Source organism: Podarcis erhardii (assembly GCF_964252035.2).
Source record: "Podarcis erhardii genome assembly, chromosome: 16".
In the NCBI taxonomy this organism is placed as follows: domain Eukaryota; kingdom Metazoa; phylum Chordata; class Lepidosauria; order Squamata; family Lacertidae; genus Podarcis; species Podarcis erhardii.
The window spans coordinates 18,589,383-18,605,598 of NC_138514.1; the positions used below are offsets into that span (position 1 = coordinate 18,589,383).

General features: G+C 49.0%; 1 protein-coding gene across 6 annotated transcripts in view; it reads right to left on the bottom strand.

Annotated features, from left to right (window-relative positions):
• NECTIN1 (nectin cell adhesion molecule 1) overlaps nucleotides 1–16,216 on the bottom strand; it is a 196,113-nt gene that overhangs the window by 54,693 nt on the left and 125,204 nt on the right. Inside the window, exon 7 of one of the 6 annotated variants that reach the window (XM_081843136.1) lies at nucleotides 778–9,610. The exons of the other annotated variants lie outside the window; for them this stretch is intronic. Coding sequence (XP_081699262.1) covers nucleotides 9,066–9,610 — 545 coding nt within the window. The 3' untranslated portion in view covers nucleotides 778–9,065. Of the gene's footprint in view, nucleotides 1–777; nucleotides 9,611–16,216 lie in introns of those variants that run through there. 6 annotated transcript variants of the gene reach the window in all.

Here is a 16,216-nt window from a genome sequence, read left to right on the forward strand (position 1 = left end):
GAAGCTGCTTTCTACCGAATCACACCACTGGTCCATCCAATTCTATTGTCTACACTGATGGGCAGTGGCTCTCCAGGTTTCAGGCAGGGATCTCTCCCAGACCTACCAGGAGATGCCAGAGACTGAACCTGGGACCCTCTGCAAGGAAAGGTGATGCTCTGCCACTTAGCTATGGAGAAATGCTGTAAGAGGAAGAAGAGGCTTAGGACAGGGGTCAGCAAACTGTTTCAGCAGGGGGCCGGTCCACTGTCCCTCAGACCTTGTGGGGGGGCCAGACTGTGTTTTTGAAAAAAATAAATGAACGAATTCCTATGCCCCACAAATAACCCAGAGATGCATTTTAAATAAAAGGACACATTCTACTCATGTAAAAATATGCTGATTCCCGGACTGTCCGTGGGCCGGATTTAGAAGGCAATTGGGCTGGATCCAGCCCCCGGACCTTAGTTTGCCTACCCATGGCTTAGGAGGAACCCATTGCACTTCCCCCCTGAAGAAAAGGGAGAATTAGAGGACAAGGAGATGGGAAGGGAAGGGAAGGGAAGGAAGTGTCTGCCTGCCAAGCAGCTTCCTTCCAAAATGGCTTCTATGCATCATAATTCAGGTACTACAAGCAGACCGACAGCAGGTTAGCAGAATCCGCAGGGAGCCTGAGAGTAGCTGATGTTGCTGCCAGTTCCCCCTCCATCCAACATATATTTGCTGGTGGTCCAGAGGAGGCAAAGAACCAGACCCGCTGCAAGCTTCCAAAAAAGAAACAGATCCAGGCGCTCCAGCTTCCTTGTTTTAAAATTCTTTATTTATAAAAAAGTACATTTCTTTCCACAGTTGAACCACTAGTTCTCTCTTTTTTAAAAATTTTATACAAGTAAAAGAGGGCAAAGCCATTATTGCTTCCCCCAAAATGAAAAAATCCCCCAGTTCAGCCCAAACAAAAAAAGAACGTCGACAAAAGTTATTATTACAAAGCATGGGGAAACAAAATAAAAAGAAATAAAATAAAAGAAACAAAAAATAATCATAAAAGCAATTTCAGTCCATTACATTATTCATAATATTCTTTTCTCTCTCTCTCTCTTTTTACAAAAGCACTTACAACACAGATTACCAAAAAAGTAGATTTCCCCCCCCCCCGAATGCTGTTTTTATTTATTTATCTTATGTCACAATGATCATTACAGCAGCAGGTGGGATGGGAGGAGAGGGGAGGAAAAGGGTGTGGATACAGTCACAAGTGGATGAAAACACTTTGGAGATTTTTTTTTCTTTTTTAATGGAAAATAAAATAATCATCCAAGTTTTCATCTGGTGTGCAATTAATCCCCATGGTTATCTATTTACACTGGTTTGAGTATCTTACCCTAGAGAGCCATTACATATACATTCGCTTTCAAGAGAAGAAGGACCCACGGAATGTTCTAGCAAAACAGAATACCCCCACCCTCCCCATTTAGCACCACGTTAACACAAAAAATTCACACCCTTGTACTTTTGGTTAATCGTTCCAGAGTCAGGAACGCCCTTGGGTTCCAGTAGTGACACGGACGACCAGGGTTTAAACCGGGGCCTGGTTTATGGAACTACATTGGGATCAGGCTGTGCAGCATGGTTCCCTGTGACTGGCAAGTGTTATGAGGCGTCAGGATTGGCTAGCCCAAATTTGAATAAATACCAGGATCCTAGCCCTTTGTCTTTGTAAGGTCAACCAGTGATATGTTCGCCTGTTCTCCACTTCAGGTAAAGACACTGATCTCAGGGATCACCTGAGCTGGAAAGGTTTTGTATTTGGATAGAGTGGCTCACCCCACAACCCAAAAGGCTGGCCACTCTGAGTGTGGCCACCATAGGTGCCAACTCTCTGGGACCCTGGGTGCCCAAGCACCCATAAAATTCCCCATGAAGGAACCCAGCACCCACAAATTTCGGTGCCAGGGTCATGCACACTGCATGGCACCCACAGCCCTGGCCTCCCACGGTTGTGGGGCCAAGCTGGCCATTATAGTTGTAGTCAACTTGGATTTAGGCCACTGTCAAACCAAAGCTCTAGGATTCCACCTTAAACAGTCATGGCGCCCGGAAGCCGTAGTTTATTGTGGGCTCTGTGAGTTGTTAGGGGATTCTGATACCTGCTGCAGTTCCCCGAATTCCCCACAAAGAGGGATTGATTGTTAAACCACTCTGGGACTGTAGCTCTGGAAGGGGAATAGGAGTCTCGCAACAACTCTCCACACCCTTAACAAACTACAGCTCCCAGAATTTGGGTGGGGTCAGCCATGGCTGTTTTGTAGTGTTTCGAATGTATGATATGAATGTGGCTGTAGATTCCCAACTACTGGTATTTCCCTGACAGAATTCTCAGGGAGCCTAAGCATACCTCAACTGCCCATTCACATGTTCTGGCATCCAATATTTTGTCTCAATCAATCATTTGCCTTCGTTTTAAGGATTTGAAAAAACCCCTTTGGCCAAATCTCCTGGCGATTCTACCCAAATAATGAACGGCTTTCCGGCATCACCACCCCCTTAAAAATCTAAATGGCGTCTTCTTCCCCAGTATGCATCTTGCTTTGCAATCAAGATCACCCCAACATTTGTGCCTCCCCCCCCTTACAGGAAACCTTCCCTTTCTCTCTCTCTCTCTTAAATGGGCTGAATAAAAATGATTCAAAGGGAGTCGAGGAAAGAAAATCGGTCCCATAATTAAATAAGGGAAATCAAATTGCTACGGTAAATTGAGATGGGTAATCCCAGACATAAATCCCATCAGAAAAACACCTGCCATGTTCTATTTCAAACAGATTTAATTTGGCCGATAACACAGATTTCTTCCCCCCACCTTTTTTGCTGGGTGTCCAGGAATGGGGGTGACAGAGATAAGTTTGTGCCCAGAAGCATTGTTCTCCTACCACCCCACTGCACATCTTTGGGATCAACCTCACATTAATCAAAATGGGCAAGGGATTGAGAAAATATGGGGAGTGGTTCTAACAACAGACTATTAGCCATAAAAGTTAAATGGAACCTCCAGGTCAGGGGCAGTCTACCCCTGAAAACCAGATGTTGCAGACAACAGGATAGGGGCTGCTGCTTTTGTGCCATGGCTGTGCAATTTCAGGCAGCAGCTGGCTGCTTGGTGTTGGGAACAGGATGTTGGCGCTCTAGCAGTCTCTCCCAACTTGGTGCTTTCCAGATGTTGCTGAACCACAACTACCATCAGCCCCAGCAAGCATGGCCAATGGATAGTCACTGATAGGAGTTTTAGTTCAGCGACATCTGGAGGGTCAAAGGATTCCGCGCAACCACTTTACTGTGTCATCTCCAAGTCTCTGGACCAAACAGCAACTAGTGCGTCTTCCTTCTGTAACGCAGCTTGTGCCAAAGTTGTTATGCACCTCAATAGCATACAAAATGGCCACCTCAACACCTACAGTCTGGCTCAGTGGCTGGAGAGCCTGATACAAGATGTAGCACTCTAAGAAGTACAACCTGAGCGAGAAACTCCGAGTCTGCAGCTTAAGGGGCTTCTCTATCGGGCCTGCGGGACCTCTCCATCACGCCAGAAGTTTCAGTACAAGCTGGTCTCCAAACAGCCAGCAAAGTGGACTGAGAAGAGAGGTGGAGGCAATAAATGGGAAAATTGGGGGGCTCAGAATGTGCTTGGAGATCCTTATTAACAAGGACAGAATGTGGCCCAAATGTTGGGCCATGCGCAGCCAATACACTAGGTGTGGGGGTGAAGATATGCTGGTACCTAGAAGAAGAAAACTATAGCTGAACATGGTTTGGTTTTTTGTTTTACATTTCCCCAAGTCCTTTTCCTTTCATTGCTGCCACTTACTTTGCAGTGGATGCAACACTGTTTTACTCTCATAAGTTGGTTAAGAGTGAATAGTGAAGAAAGGAAGCATTGTCCTCATTCTGAACTGGCTTCAGAACTATGCTATATCACCATGGGCATCGACCAGAAGCCAGATTGTGGGCAATCCTTCTTGCCCTCACTCTAAAGGGGCTTCTGGGAGAGAAAACAGGATGGTTGTCATGTTAAAGTTATTTTTTTCCCCTTTTATGCTCAAGCCCTAACTCAGCCTTTTCCTTCCTTCCTTCCTTCCTTCCTTCCTTCCTTCCTCTTTCTGCCTCAGGTGGCTCACCAGAGAAAGCAGTGGAACCCAAAACTGCCTACGGTTCTAGTAAGAATTTTTTTTAACTGGAACTTAGTTCTGGCACCTCTCAGATGGGTGCCATTGCCATTATAAGAGAACAAATGAGACATTCGTGGTGAGTTCTGGCACCTCTTTTTCAAGAAAAATAATACTGGTTCTAGTCTTGGTGATTCCTGGCAAGGCCTCTATGAGCTGCGCTCTTCAGGACTTGGTGTAATGGATGTGAATCAAGAGTTAACAGAGCATCCCCTTATGCATTAACCAGGTTAGCTTTCGAATCAACCCATCCTCCCACTTATTTTAATTTTTTAATTTACATTGCCACCAAATTTTGGGGGAAAAGAAAAGAAATTTGAGTAAGTTTGCAGTCTGTGTCCTGTTCAAGCAACACATGCTCAGAAATGATAAAAGTAGCCTGAAGCAGTTTCAGAAGATTTCTGAATACTTCTCAGATGGACTTTCCACCTTTCTGAGGTGCTAATAAACCTTTGCCTAAAATAAAATTCAAGGAAAGTGAGGAAAACCAAGCCCATGCTCAATAGCTGCTTGCATTTCAAGAGACACAAACTTTCCTAGGATTACTGGTGGTTCCTGGTTCTTGGTGGGGTGTTGGTGGAGAAAAGCAGAAATCCCGTATCTCGACAAAACCACCTGATGCTTCTATCCATCTATGGGTCTATACTGCAGTTGTTCCCAACTATGAGTCCCCAAAGGTCACTGGGTGACCCCCTGTCATCTCCAGAAAGCATAGCCACTGGCCAGGGACAATGGCAACATGAATCTCCTGATACCTACAGCTGCAGCAACGGATACTCCTAGTGTTATCAGAGGCCTGGCACTGACAAAAGCCTTGATCCATAATTTTTTGTTCTGTTTTTTTGCCTTTACAGGCATCTTATTTCACGCTATGGATTAACTGTGAATCATTTAGCCTTGCTAATTAGGGTCCCGCGGGGGTCTTGCATCCAATTCAGGGCCGCTTAATACATGCTGAATTTCCTACACAGATTATCGATGCTGCGCAAACAGCGATGCGGCACCCGCACATTCTCCTGCATGCCAAATTAACATGCCCGCCTTTTTCGCCTGCAAGCGTGGCCTGGAAGCTCCAATTGGGTGCTGTCGTACGTCTATATGGAAGCGGTATCTGCTGCAAACCTGGAGCCCTGCTCGCTTCAGCAGGCACGGTACGAAGGCTGGTGGTTGCTTTGCCTTCCCATTCCATGGCAGATTAAGAAGAACAAGTGCATAGATGTACATACAGGAAATCTGTCTTGGGCGTTGGACTCCAAATTGACTCATTACATGGGCAATTGGAGAGAGGCTTTTCAAATGGAGGATAGGTTTGTCTGTGATATTGGCCATCATATGTCTATAGATCAGGTGTGTCCAGGATCAAAACAGCATATATAAAGTCCCATCTGCATTATGCATTTAAAGCATTATCATACCACTGTGGGAGATAATTTAAGGGTGCTGAGCATTGTTAAGAGACCTCTATTTCCTCCACAGTTGCACTTCTCAGAGGGGTTTAACAACCGATCCCTCTTCCAGAACTCCGGGAATTGTAGTTCTGCGAGGAGAAGTCCCAGGATTCTTAATGAACTTCAAATCCTATGATTCTTTGTTCGGGGTAGGCCATGGCTGTTTAAAGTGGTATGGTATTGCTTTATATATATAGCGCAGCTTAGCCAGCATAACTTCCTCCCAAAGAATCCTGGGCACTGTAGTTTTGACTGTGTTGAACATGCTCTACAGTTTCCAGGGCTCTCTGGGGAGAGCGGATGACTGCTGAAGCCTGCAGAGTAGATCCCTCCAAGAGGAATGCAGCAGATGCTGCCTCTGTTTTTGCTACAGCCTCTGACAAACTGCTCTGTGCCCTGTGGCTATTGAAGACACAGATGCAATATTTAGATCAGGACTTGCTTTTTGTTTGTTCGAAACCTTTCTCGTTTACTCTTACAAGGAGCCAACAGCTTACGTACAGATCTCTCTGTGCGTTCCACATGGCCATGGTCTTGAAGCCATCTGGAGGGACATTTGGGATCTTGGATGTATCAGATTTCACTAAAAGAAAACACTGCAGACACTGAATGTGCACAGGTTGGGGTGCCTAAGCACAAGATCCACCTCTGATCTATGCATATCCAGTATCCATGGATATGGGACATCTGAGAGGGGCTCAAGTTTCCAGATCTCATTACTGCCTGTAAAAACACCTCTGTGTTTTTCCTCTGTTCCTCACCCCTTTATTGAAAAAAGCAAATGACGCCCCCTCCCACCATCCAGATTATTTGAAAACTCAACTCTCAACATAGGAGAAAATGATGCACATCTAGTCATATCAATGCAAACAAATGTGTCGTTTATTCAGGTTGCGGAATTTCGGCCTCCCGGATGCAGAAAATTTTGGAATCCATTTTCCCTGCGGTATACACATCCTGCTTCTGCCTTCCCTCAAGAGATGCAACAGAAGGAGGGGGTCTTTTGTCCTACCCTGAAAGATGTCAAATGGCAGAAGTCCCCTGTGCTCAGTCTGAGAAAAGCCTCCAGCGATCAATGAGCCATGGGACTGAAAGCTATGCACACAATGAGCAGCCACTGAAAATGTTAACCTCCTCCTCGTGGCAATGGCTGCTGCCTGCCAAGTCCTCAATATTTAAAGAAACGCTATCAACACGCCCACTTCCATTCCCTGCAAGCAATGATGGGTGTGAATGCATGGTCAAGCAAAGACTGATCCTGTGGAGGAGGCAACAACTTGCCTGATCCAGCCCTTGGAGATATCTTCCTCCTTCATAGAGCAACACTTGGGAATGCGGGACATTGCCCTTTGTCTAAGCCAGGAAGCTGCCTTATATGGAGTCCCTCTAAGGTAAAAAAGGTAAAGGACCCCTGGACGGTTAAGTCCAGTCAAAGGCAACTATGGGGTTGTGGCGCTCATCTCGCTTTCAGGCTGAGGGAGCCAGCGTTTGTCCACAGGCAGCTTTCCGGGTCATCTGGCCAACATGACTAAACTGCTTCTGGCGCAACAGGACACCATGGCAGAAGCCAAAGCGCACGGAAACGCTGTTTCTTTTTCTGCCACAGCGGTACCTTTTTATCTACTTGCACTGGCGTGCTTTCAAACTGCTAGGTTGGCAGGAGCTGGGGCAGAGCAACGGGAGCTCACTCATTGCAGGGATTCGAACCGCCGACCTTCTGACTGGCAAGACCAAGAGGCTCAGTGGTTTAGACCACAGCGCCAACCGCATCCCCTGTGGAGTCCATCTTCCTCAGTACTGTCTCCACTGACTCGCAGGGGGTCTCTGGAATTTCAGGCAGGGTTCTCTTCCAGCCCTACCTGGAGATGCCATTGGGGACTGAAGCTGGGACCTCCTGCATGCAAGCTCACCTTTGAGCACCGAGCTGTGGCCTGTCCCCTGCAGCCTTCAAGTAACACTGAGCACATGGGAAGGGAATCGCTCTGCACAGCCAACCAGGAGCAAGAGGTTGGCAGGAGTTAGCAGAGAGAGCCTCGGGAACCAAATGGCCCATTGGCAACCTCTGTGCTGGGCCCAGTTTGACTCTGTGGTACCCCTTCCTTGTTTATCTATGTGTGGGGGCGGGGGGGGGCAAATTTTGATAACACACATAGCACACATAGTTTTCTGAACACGTACCAAAAGCCTCATGAGACATGCCCATCGTGGGAAACTTAGGGAGATAGGAAGTTTGCCTTATACTGAGCCAGACCACAGTTTGTCCATCTAGCTTAGTACTGTCCGCACTGATTGGCAGCAGCTCTCTGGGATTTCAGGCAAGGGTCTTTCCCAGCCCTATTTGGGAGGTGTTATCGGGATCTGAACTCGGGACCTTCTGCATGCAAAGCAGTGCTCTGCCATTGAGCTACGGCCCTCGGACGCTCCACCCCTCCAACTGAAAATAACAATAATCGTTAAAAAGCAAAGCGAGAACACAGGAGGAAAATTGCTACACTTGCCCTCCTGGATATCATGCAGTTTCCTGTTGTACTTTCACGGTTGTTCTTTTGATGATCAAGTCATTCGTTATGTTTCCTAAAAAAACACACACACACAAGGCTGGTGGATTTCGCTTCCCCACCACAAGTGCTTTGTGGGAAACGGCAACAGGAGCTCAAACGAATATACAGATACAGATATACAAGCCCAGCTGAGGGTGGAGATGCCTTTGCTCCAGACCATCTGAGCTTTTTGTGCTTTCTGTCTTTGTGGCCCCCCCTCCCAGTCCAAAAAATTCATTGGTGTGTGATTTAGGCCCCCGTCCCCCGTACAGCGTTAAGACAACATACAAGTTCCAGTGTTTTTTGTGTGTGTTGGGGGGGGGAGGGGGGCATCGGGAGGTGAAATCCAAATATTGACAAAGAGACACCTTAAGACTACAAACAGAAGGGTTTTTTCGGGGGGGGGAGGGTTCAGTATACTATACAAGGATGGGCAGTAGTCATTAAAAGGAAAGGAATCTTAACACCAAAGCCACAGAAACAACACTTTAGGAAACAAAGATCTGGTGGAGGACTTAAGGGAGTGGGGGGGCAGGGAAGGAGAAATGTTCCCCCCTCTCCCAAACCCCTCCCTCTCCCCCCCCCAACAACGAAAGCAAAAATGGATAAAACAAACAACCAGCCCCCTCCTGCCTCGCCTTGTCCTGGTTGCCTCTGAACCAGCAGCAGTTCATTCAAGGAAAAGAAAACAAAAAAACAGAGAGTCTCTGTCACACTACGCGCCCTGCCCAGGTCGATGTGTGTTGTGTGTGTGTGCGCATGGGCTCGTGCGTGAGGAGGGCACGCAGGGGCTGTGCGTGACATCTGGCGTGGCCCTGGGGCTCGGAGGCAGCGCGTGGCGAGTGCGAGGAGGCAAGAGAAGGGGGGTTGGCCGGAGCGAGCTAAACATACCACTCCTTTTTGGAAATAAAAGACCCGTCGTTCTGAGAGACCATGTTATCGGCTATGTCCAGCTGCTCGGGGTCGTACTGGAAACCGAGTGTCCTCTCGTCATAGGCCTCCGAGCGGGCCTCACCCTCGTCCACTGTGAAGTAAGGCCGCTTGGAGTCGTCTTCGTATTTGCTGGGGGGGGGCCCGCCCAGCTTGCGGTCCCCTCCGGCGCCATCCTCCTCCTCGTCCTCGTAGCTGTGGCCCCCCAGCGGGCCGGCCTTCTTCTCGTCGTCCGAGTCGTCGGGGTACTGGAGGTTCTGCGCCATGGGTGGGTGATGCTGTGGGATGCCGGCTTTGCTGTAGCCGTTGCCGTAGACGTGCTTCTTGGTGCTGTAGTCGCCCTTGAAGGTGTGGCGCCGGTGGCGGAGCACGACAAACACCACCACGGCCAGCACCACGACCAGGGAGACTCCGCCCACCACGCCCCCAATCACAGCGGTGGGGATGGTCGACTGCGCCACAGATGTGCCCGGTGGAGACGGGGTGTAGGGGAATTCTGGGTAGGAAAAGACAGATGGAAGGGGGAACAAGCGTCAGTCTGTGAGGAACGGCCACACCATGCTTTAAGAATTTAAAGAAACCAAAGTCAAAAAAAATATATATTGGGGAGGGTGGGGGGTGGGGAGATGAGGAGAAGGGAAAAGGGAGGGAAAAGTCGGGAAGGGGGGGTGGCTACCTATGGAGGCCCTCTGCTCAGCCTCCGTGCGTCGGATTAAGCCTCAAAGTCCGCTTCTGTCAGCGCAAGCAAGTTAGCATCATGCATCAGCCCAGCGCATCGGAACATCCCGATTCCATGTTCCTGTCAGAGCCAGGAGCTCTGAAATGCCAACTGCATGCACCCACCCCACCCCAGGGAAATATCTTTAGGTGTTGGGGACCAGAGCTGAAGACACCGTGCTCCTCAAATTTCCCTTCAGAGTTCCACCCCACATTTTTTAGACCCCTATCCTGAGCACTTGAAGCACATCTGCCGAATATTCGCAGAATATTTGACAGTGGGTGATCATCGGGCTTCTGTTGCTGTTTGGTACATGTCTGATAAAGTTTCTCGCTTGGAGATATTAAGATCCTATGAAAAATCAAAGCAGGTGGATAGAAGCCGCCGAGCCTTAAAAACGCAGCATCCTATGTGCAATGCAACTTTGAATGATTCTTGCTTCGAGTTTGCAATTTTGCAGGCAGTTTATGCATTTATAATTTATATACCGCTGGGTTGAAGAAAACCTCAAAGCAGTTTACAATGAGAATAAAACAGTAAGGTTATTGGTATTTTTATTTTTATTATTATTTTAAAAAATCTTTCAAAGAAGAGCAGCTATTTGCAAAACAGCAAATTCCGACATGTTGTCCAGTTTGGTGGGGGGACTCCTATCTGTGACTATTTGCTTCAGCTCAATGGGCAACCCACTTGGGAATCAGCTCTGGTCTCTTGAGCTTGCCTGGAATAAGACCCCTGTGTGTGAGCTTTCCAGGGATAAACAGCAGGCACACCTGAAAAGAGAGGCACCCTCTCCCACCACTCTTCCCCCCAAAGAGACCCCCCATTCTTTCACAGAAAGGTAACATTTCATTAGATGTGGCTTTGCCACACAAATGTCCAAACCATGCCATTATTCCTCTTTGAAAATTGGGGAAGAGAGATTGTGTGAGCCAGACACCCAAGTGGTAGGATGTGGTATTACGTCCTCTCCTAGCTCGTCCTAAAAATTTGGAAAATATTAATGCGATGCAATCCATTAAACCAGCACTGAAAGGAAGTTCCATCAGGGCACCTGCTGTATTCAGCAGGGATGTGTTGCATTTATTTAAATAATGATAATCTGCACCAAGTTAACCCCATATCTGCACCCAGAGAGAAAGCCCCTCAACCTGTTTGAGTTATCGATGTTTTATTTACTGATTTTGTAAAATCCGGCACTCAGGGGTAGACTGCGTGTGTATATGGAGGCTTCATTTTTTTTTGCTGCCGAGTCCTACATCCCTCCATGGAGTTGACTGGCCAAAACCACTGGTGCCAAGACACTGGTCACCTTTGCATCCGGACTGGGGTGGGGGAGAGCAAACTCCCTAAGTTAATGACACCTCATGAGAAGCAAGGGCTTCTCACAAATTTATGCCCTGCCAGTTTCACTGTGTTGACCCTGAGTTCTCCCCGAGGGAAGGGAATGGTTTCCTACCAGCAACCCTCTCCCACTGCTCGGAAACTTACAAACCTCCATGGCACACCCCGTCATCCATTTCACACCGAAGCACCAATTCGCATCCCATCTTCTCTCTCTTCACAATAGAGGAAGTATTTTTTTTCTTCCTCCACGAAATGGAAAAATGAGTGCGAGAAGGTAGACCAGCCAAGGTCACGCAAGAACTCAGAACAGGGCGGGGGTGAGGTTGGGGTTAGACGCCTGGCTTTGAGCCAAAGGCATTATTGTTGCTGCATATTAGCCCAAGCAAATGCTGGATGGAAAGAGAGAGAAAGAAGGAAAGAAAGAACGAAGGAAGGACAGAGAGAGGGGGACCATTGTATCTTGTTTGGTGCATCCAAATTTAAGATGCTTGCCAGAATCCTACAGCTGAAAAGCCCCCTCGCCCCCTCACCACAAACCCCAGGCTCACCTGCATCTGTCAACCCCACCAGTATATTTTCTCATCTCCCCCCAAAAAACATCAAGTTGTTTTCACTACATGTTCCAGTCTAGAAACCTTGCCCTCCAGATTCCACCACATGGGGCTGTGATTGCTCGTTGGTGCAGTCTGCAATCTGCTCAGAAGTCCTCTCTCCTCTCTACTGCACCATGTGAGTTGGGCGTAGCAAATTCAGTCCTGCACTCCCAAGAGCAAGAGCCCTCGACAGGGAGCATTTGTGGGGAGGGGGTGCATCTCCCCAAACAGAGCACTCCAAAGGACCGAGCAAGCTCTGCATTGCAGTTGTAAGGAGGGTGCTGCCAGGGACCGAGCAAAGGAGCCCATCTCCCACCAGGGCAGACCTGCACAACGTGAACAAGGACCATAGCTTAGTGGCACAGCAGTCTGCCTTGCATGCAGGAGGTTCCAGGTTCGATCCCTTGCATCTTCAGGTAGGGCTGGGGCAAAGATCCAGGCCTGAAACCCTGAAGAGCTTCTGCCAGTCAGAGTAGACAGTACTAGATGCACCAATGGCGTGAATGGTATAAGGCAGCTCCCTAGGTTTTTCACTTGCGACCTGTGGGGTGAGCAAAACAGCTGGGAGAGGGGAGATCTTCCCTCTCTTTCTCTGCCTGTCTCTCAATTCCAGAGGAGACTGCAACTCTGGGCTCAGACTCCAAGCTCACCCATCACCCCCCGCCGCCATGCCACACTTCCCATTATTAACAATTCAGTAGCAAAATAGCAAGATGCCGTTTGTTTTCACACAATCCCCCGGCACTTGTGTGCCTGCCCCTGTGACACCCCGTTGCCATGACACTTCCACAGATCTCTCCTTCCCCAATGCCGCCTGCAAGGTGAATTGTGGTTGGGGGCAGGCCGGGGAGAGAGAGATTATAGTTTCCAGCATTTGCATCCAGCCTCTCTGCTTCTCTCAAAGCTTCCCTGCTCCCCACCCCCCAAAATTTATCCTTTGCCCCCAAGTTGTTTTTTCTCTTTTACTGGGCTTAAAACAAAAGGCTTGACACACAGGGATATTTCCTATTCCTTTCCTATCGCAGAGAAAGCCTTGCCTGCTAAATGGCTGGGTGGTGTTGCACTCAGGTAGGGGTCCGCTTAGGGGCAGAGGAGCAGAGGCTGGTTAGAAATTTGGCAACCTCGCACAGCTCACTGTTCAATGACTTTGGGAGACCGTGGGTTCAATGCAGGGCTAGTCCTACTCAGAGTAGGGCCCTTGACTACCTTAGAGTAGTTCATTTCAATGGGTTTTCTCCAAGCGGAACCGGGTTGACTACAAGCCCAGGAAACCCAGTTTTGTGGGGGAAATACCAATCAGAGTAGGAGGAAGAGCAAAAGGGGAACCAGAAGTAGAAAAGAAGGGAAGGGAAGGGTTTTGTTTTGTTTTTTTGAGAGAGAAAGGGACGACCATCTTATGGAAGGGACAATGAAAAGGAACGTTCATGACACCGCCACTTGGTGGCGCTAGAGACCAGCTCTGTGCCCCAGATTCTTGGTGGGGAGGCAACTTTCAAGAGCATTTTGAGATTCCTTGCAGCCCCTTTGCCCTCTACAAACATCCTTTGTGGACGAGGCCTTCCTCCCTCCCTTTCTGTCCAAGAAACAAGCTCCAAGCCAGGGTTGCTTTTCCTGTGAGATCCCCTAAGGACAGGGAGATCCTCTACAAACAGTGTCATCCCAAACCGTTGGGATTCCCTTTGAAGCTCAGAAGATCCTCAGCCTGTATCCCAACCTTCCCTCTCCCAAGCCAGTCATACTAGGAACATTTCACATTCTCTGACTGCACGGAGATGTTCAGAAACCTCAATGAGATGCCAGGTTGTAACAGGGTTGGGAAAACACATGAAATTGCAATGATTTATCCCCTGCCAAACAGTGATGGGGAGCCTTTTTCTTCTTCCAGCCTGAGGCCTGCATGCCTTCTAGCGGCAGGTGAGGAGAGAGGCAACAGTGTGTGGAGGCAAGGCCAAAAGTGGGCAGAGCTATGGCCGTGACTCTTAACTTTCTGCAGCAGGATCCATTTCAGCCATGCAAAAATCCAGAGGCAAGGAAGACAGCCTGTGGTTCACTTCTGTCATAGTCCAACACTTTGAATGCTACACTACACAACATTGCCTCTTCTTGAAGGCCAGATTACATCTAACTCTAGAATTAAGAGCATGCTCACCTGCAACCCCATTGGATTGTGACCTCTGTTTGCTTGCTCCAAAATTACCTGGGACCTCAGCTCTTCCTAACTGGCTTTTTCTCAGCCAGGCCCACCAAAAGACAAAAGATTCGGGGTTACATCCAATGCTAGTTCTACTCAGAGAAGACCCACTGAAGTTGATGGGTGAAATTGAAAAGTTGCCGGAACTCACCATGAATGCCTCCACTTCAGAGGTGCCAGAACTGAGCTTCGTCGATTTCTGGCCGAAAGAAAGCCCTGGTTGTATCTAACTAAGGTTCATTAATTTCAGTGGGTCAGCTATGAAGAGAACACAGTGGCATACAAGCTTTTGACTCCCCCACCACTCCCACCCCCAATCCCACATCAGTGTCATCTTTCCACCCAGCTCTGCTGGCCCAAAGTTGACCTCTGCTGCTGATGAATAACTTATCCTTTCCACAGGGATCATTCCAAATTCCCTCACTCAGGCGTCTCGGCTGCACCGTCTGTCCTGTGTGGTTCATTTCGCACATTGCACAGTGGCAGAAAATGCACACCACATGCCGGCACCACTGCAGAATATAACTGGCCAAAGCCCAACATCCTGGACTAGCTGGGCTACTCGCCTGACCCAGAAAGACTCTTCTTATGTTCGAGTCCAGCATCTTGCTCTCCAACCAGATGCCTTTGGGAAGCCTGCATAAAAGACCTGAGTGCTCTCTCCTGCTGGTGATGTCTAAATCTAAGAAGCTACCCAAGACTGTTGTCTGACCATTCAGCCCTTTAGCCCACTCTGCAGGATCATTCGCTTCCTGGTGATTTGGGCCCCCATGCCAATGAATGGGTGTGCATGTCTGCTGTTGGGGCTCCCTATCTCTGGCACCGAAATGGCTTGGACAGGCCCTTGCAAAACGGTTGTGCCAGCCTCAGAAATCCTGGGGACACCCATTGCCTCCAAGGGGCCCAGTCTTGCTGCAAATCTGCACTGGGGGTGGGAGTCTGTTGCTGCATCTGAAAACCCCATTAGGAGGAAAACAATCTGGAGAGGATTAAAGCCCTGCCATGACATAGGAAGCAGGCAGAGGGTGGGGAGCGGTTTAAAGAGAATCCATCACACTTCTCCTCCCCCTTTGGTGGCGTATAAACCTCTTTTGTCCTCCCCCCCATTAAAACAGCGGGCAGGGGCATGAAAAGCGGCTACCTCGGATTCCACCCCCTCCTCGTTTTGCTCTGACAGCTGTTGCATTCAGGCAAGGCTTCCTGTCCTGCTGCCAATGGCTCTATCTCCTGGGGCAGCAGCTGGAAGCAAAGAGAATAGAGGGATCGCTTTGGGTTTCGCTCTGGAACGGGGCCGAGGCTGCTGCGTTTCTTTGATCCCACCAAAGGGAAAGACAATGGGGGACTTATTTAGGAAAGAGCGATGAGTGCGAACAGGGGCCTGCACAGGAGTCGGGGATTCTCCTCTCCTGGGCAAGGAGGTTTGTAGGATCCTTTCCAGGAAAGGCTGGCACTGAGTGGGTCCCACCTGTTGCTGACAGACAGCTGGAGGGGCCATGGCAGCAAAAGATGCCCAGAGAGGGCCTCCCCTCTCTTCCCACGAAGATGGAAACACAGCACACCAAATTAATAACTCTCACACTGATTATTCGCGGAGGCACGCCATGCCATCGTTTTCCAGCACGCAACAGAGGTTGGAGGGAGACCTTCCATTTGTCAAGTTTCTAGGTTCCCTTTCTGCCACAGAATCTCAGGGGCTGCTTCTCTCATTAGAACTTCGCAGAGTCGTATTTGAAGTCACACGTCCTGAGCATAAGGAGAGAGCTTTTGAATGGTAAAAGCTCCTCATTCTCCCACCTCTCTGTCAACCATATTACATACAAATGCCAGAGTTCCCTTTTGGCTACCAGTACATCCATCTGCGGGACACGGGTGGTGCTGTGGCTTAAACCACAGAGCCTAGGGCTTGCAGATCAGAAAGCCGGCGGTTCGAATCCCTGCGACGGGGTCACCTCCCATTGCTCGGTCCCTGCTCCTGCCCACCTAGCAGTTCAAAAGCACAAAAGTGCAAGTAGATAAATAGGTACCGCTCCGGCGGGAAGGTAAATGGCGTTTCCATGAGCTGCTCTGGTTCGCCAGAAGCGGCTTAGTCATGCTGGCCACATGACTCAGAAGCTGTACACCAGCTCCCTCGGCCTATAGAGCGAGATGAGCGCCGCAGCCCCAGAGTCGTCTGCGACTGGACCTAATGGTCAGGGGTCCCTTTACCTTTATCTTTACATACAGCTGCTATTCTAGCCTTCCCCAATGGCCAGG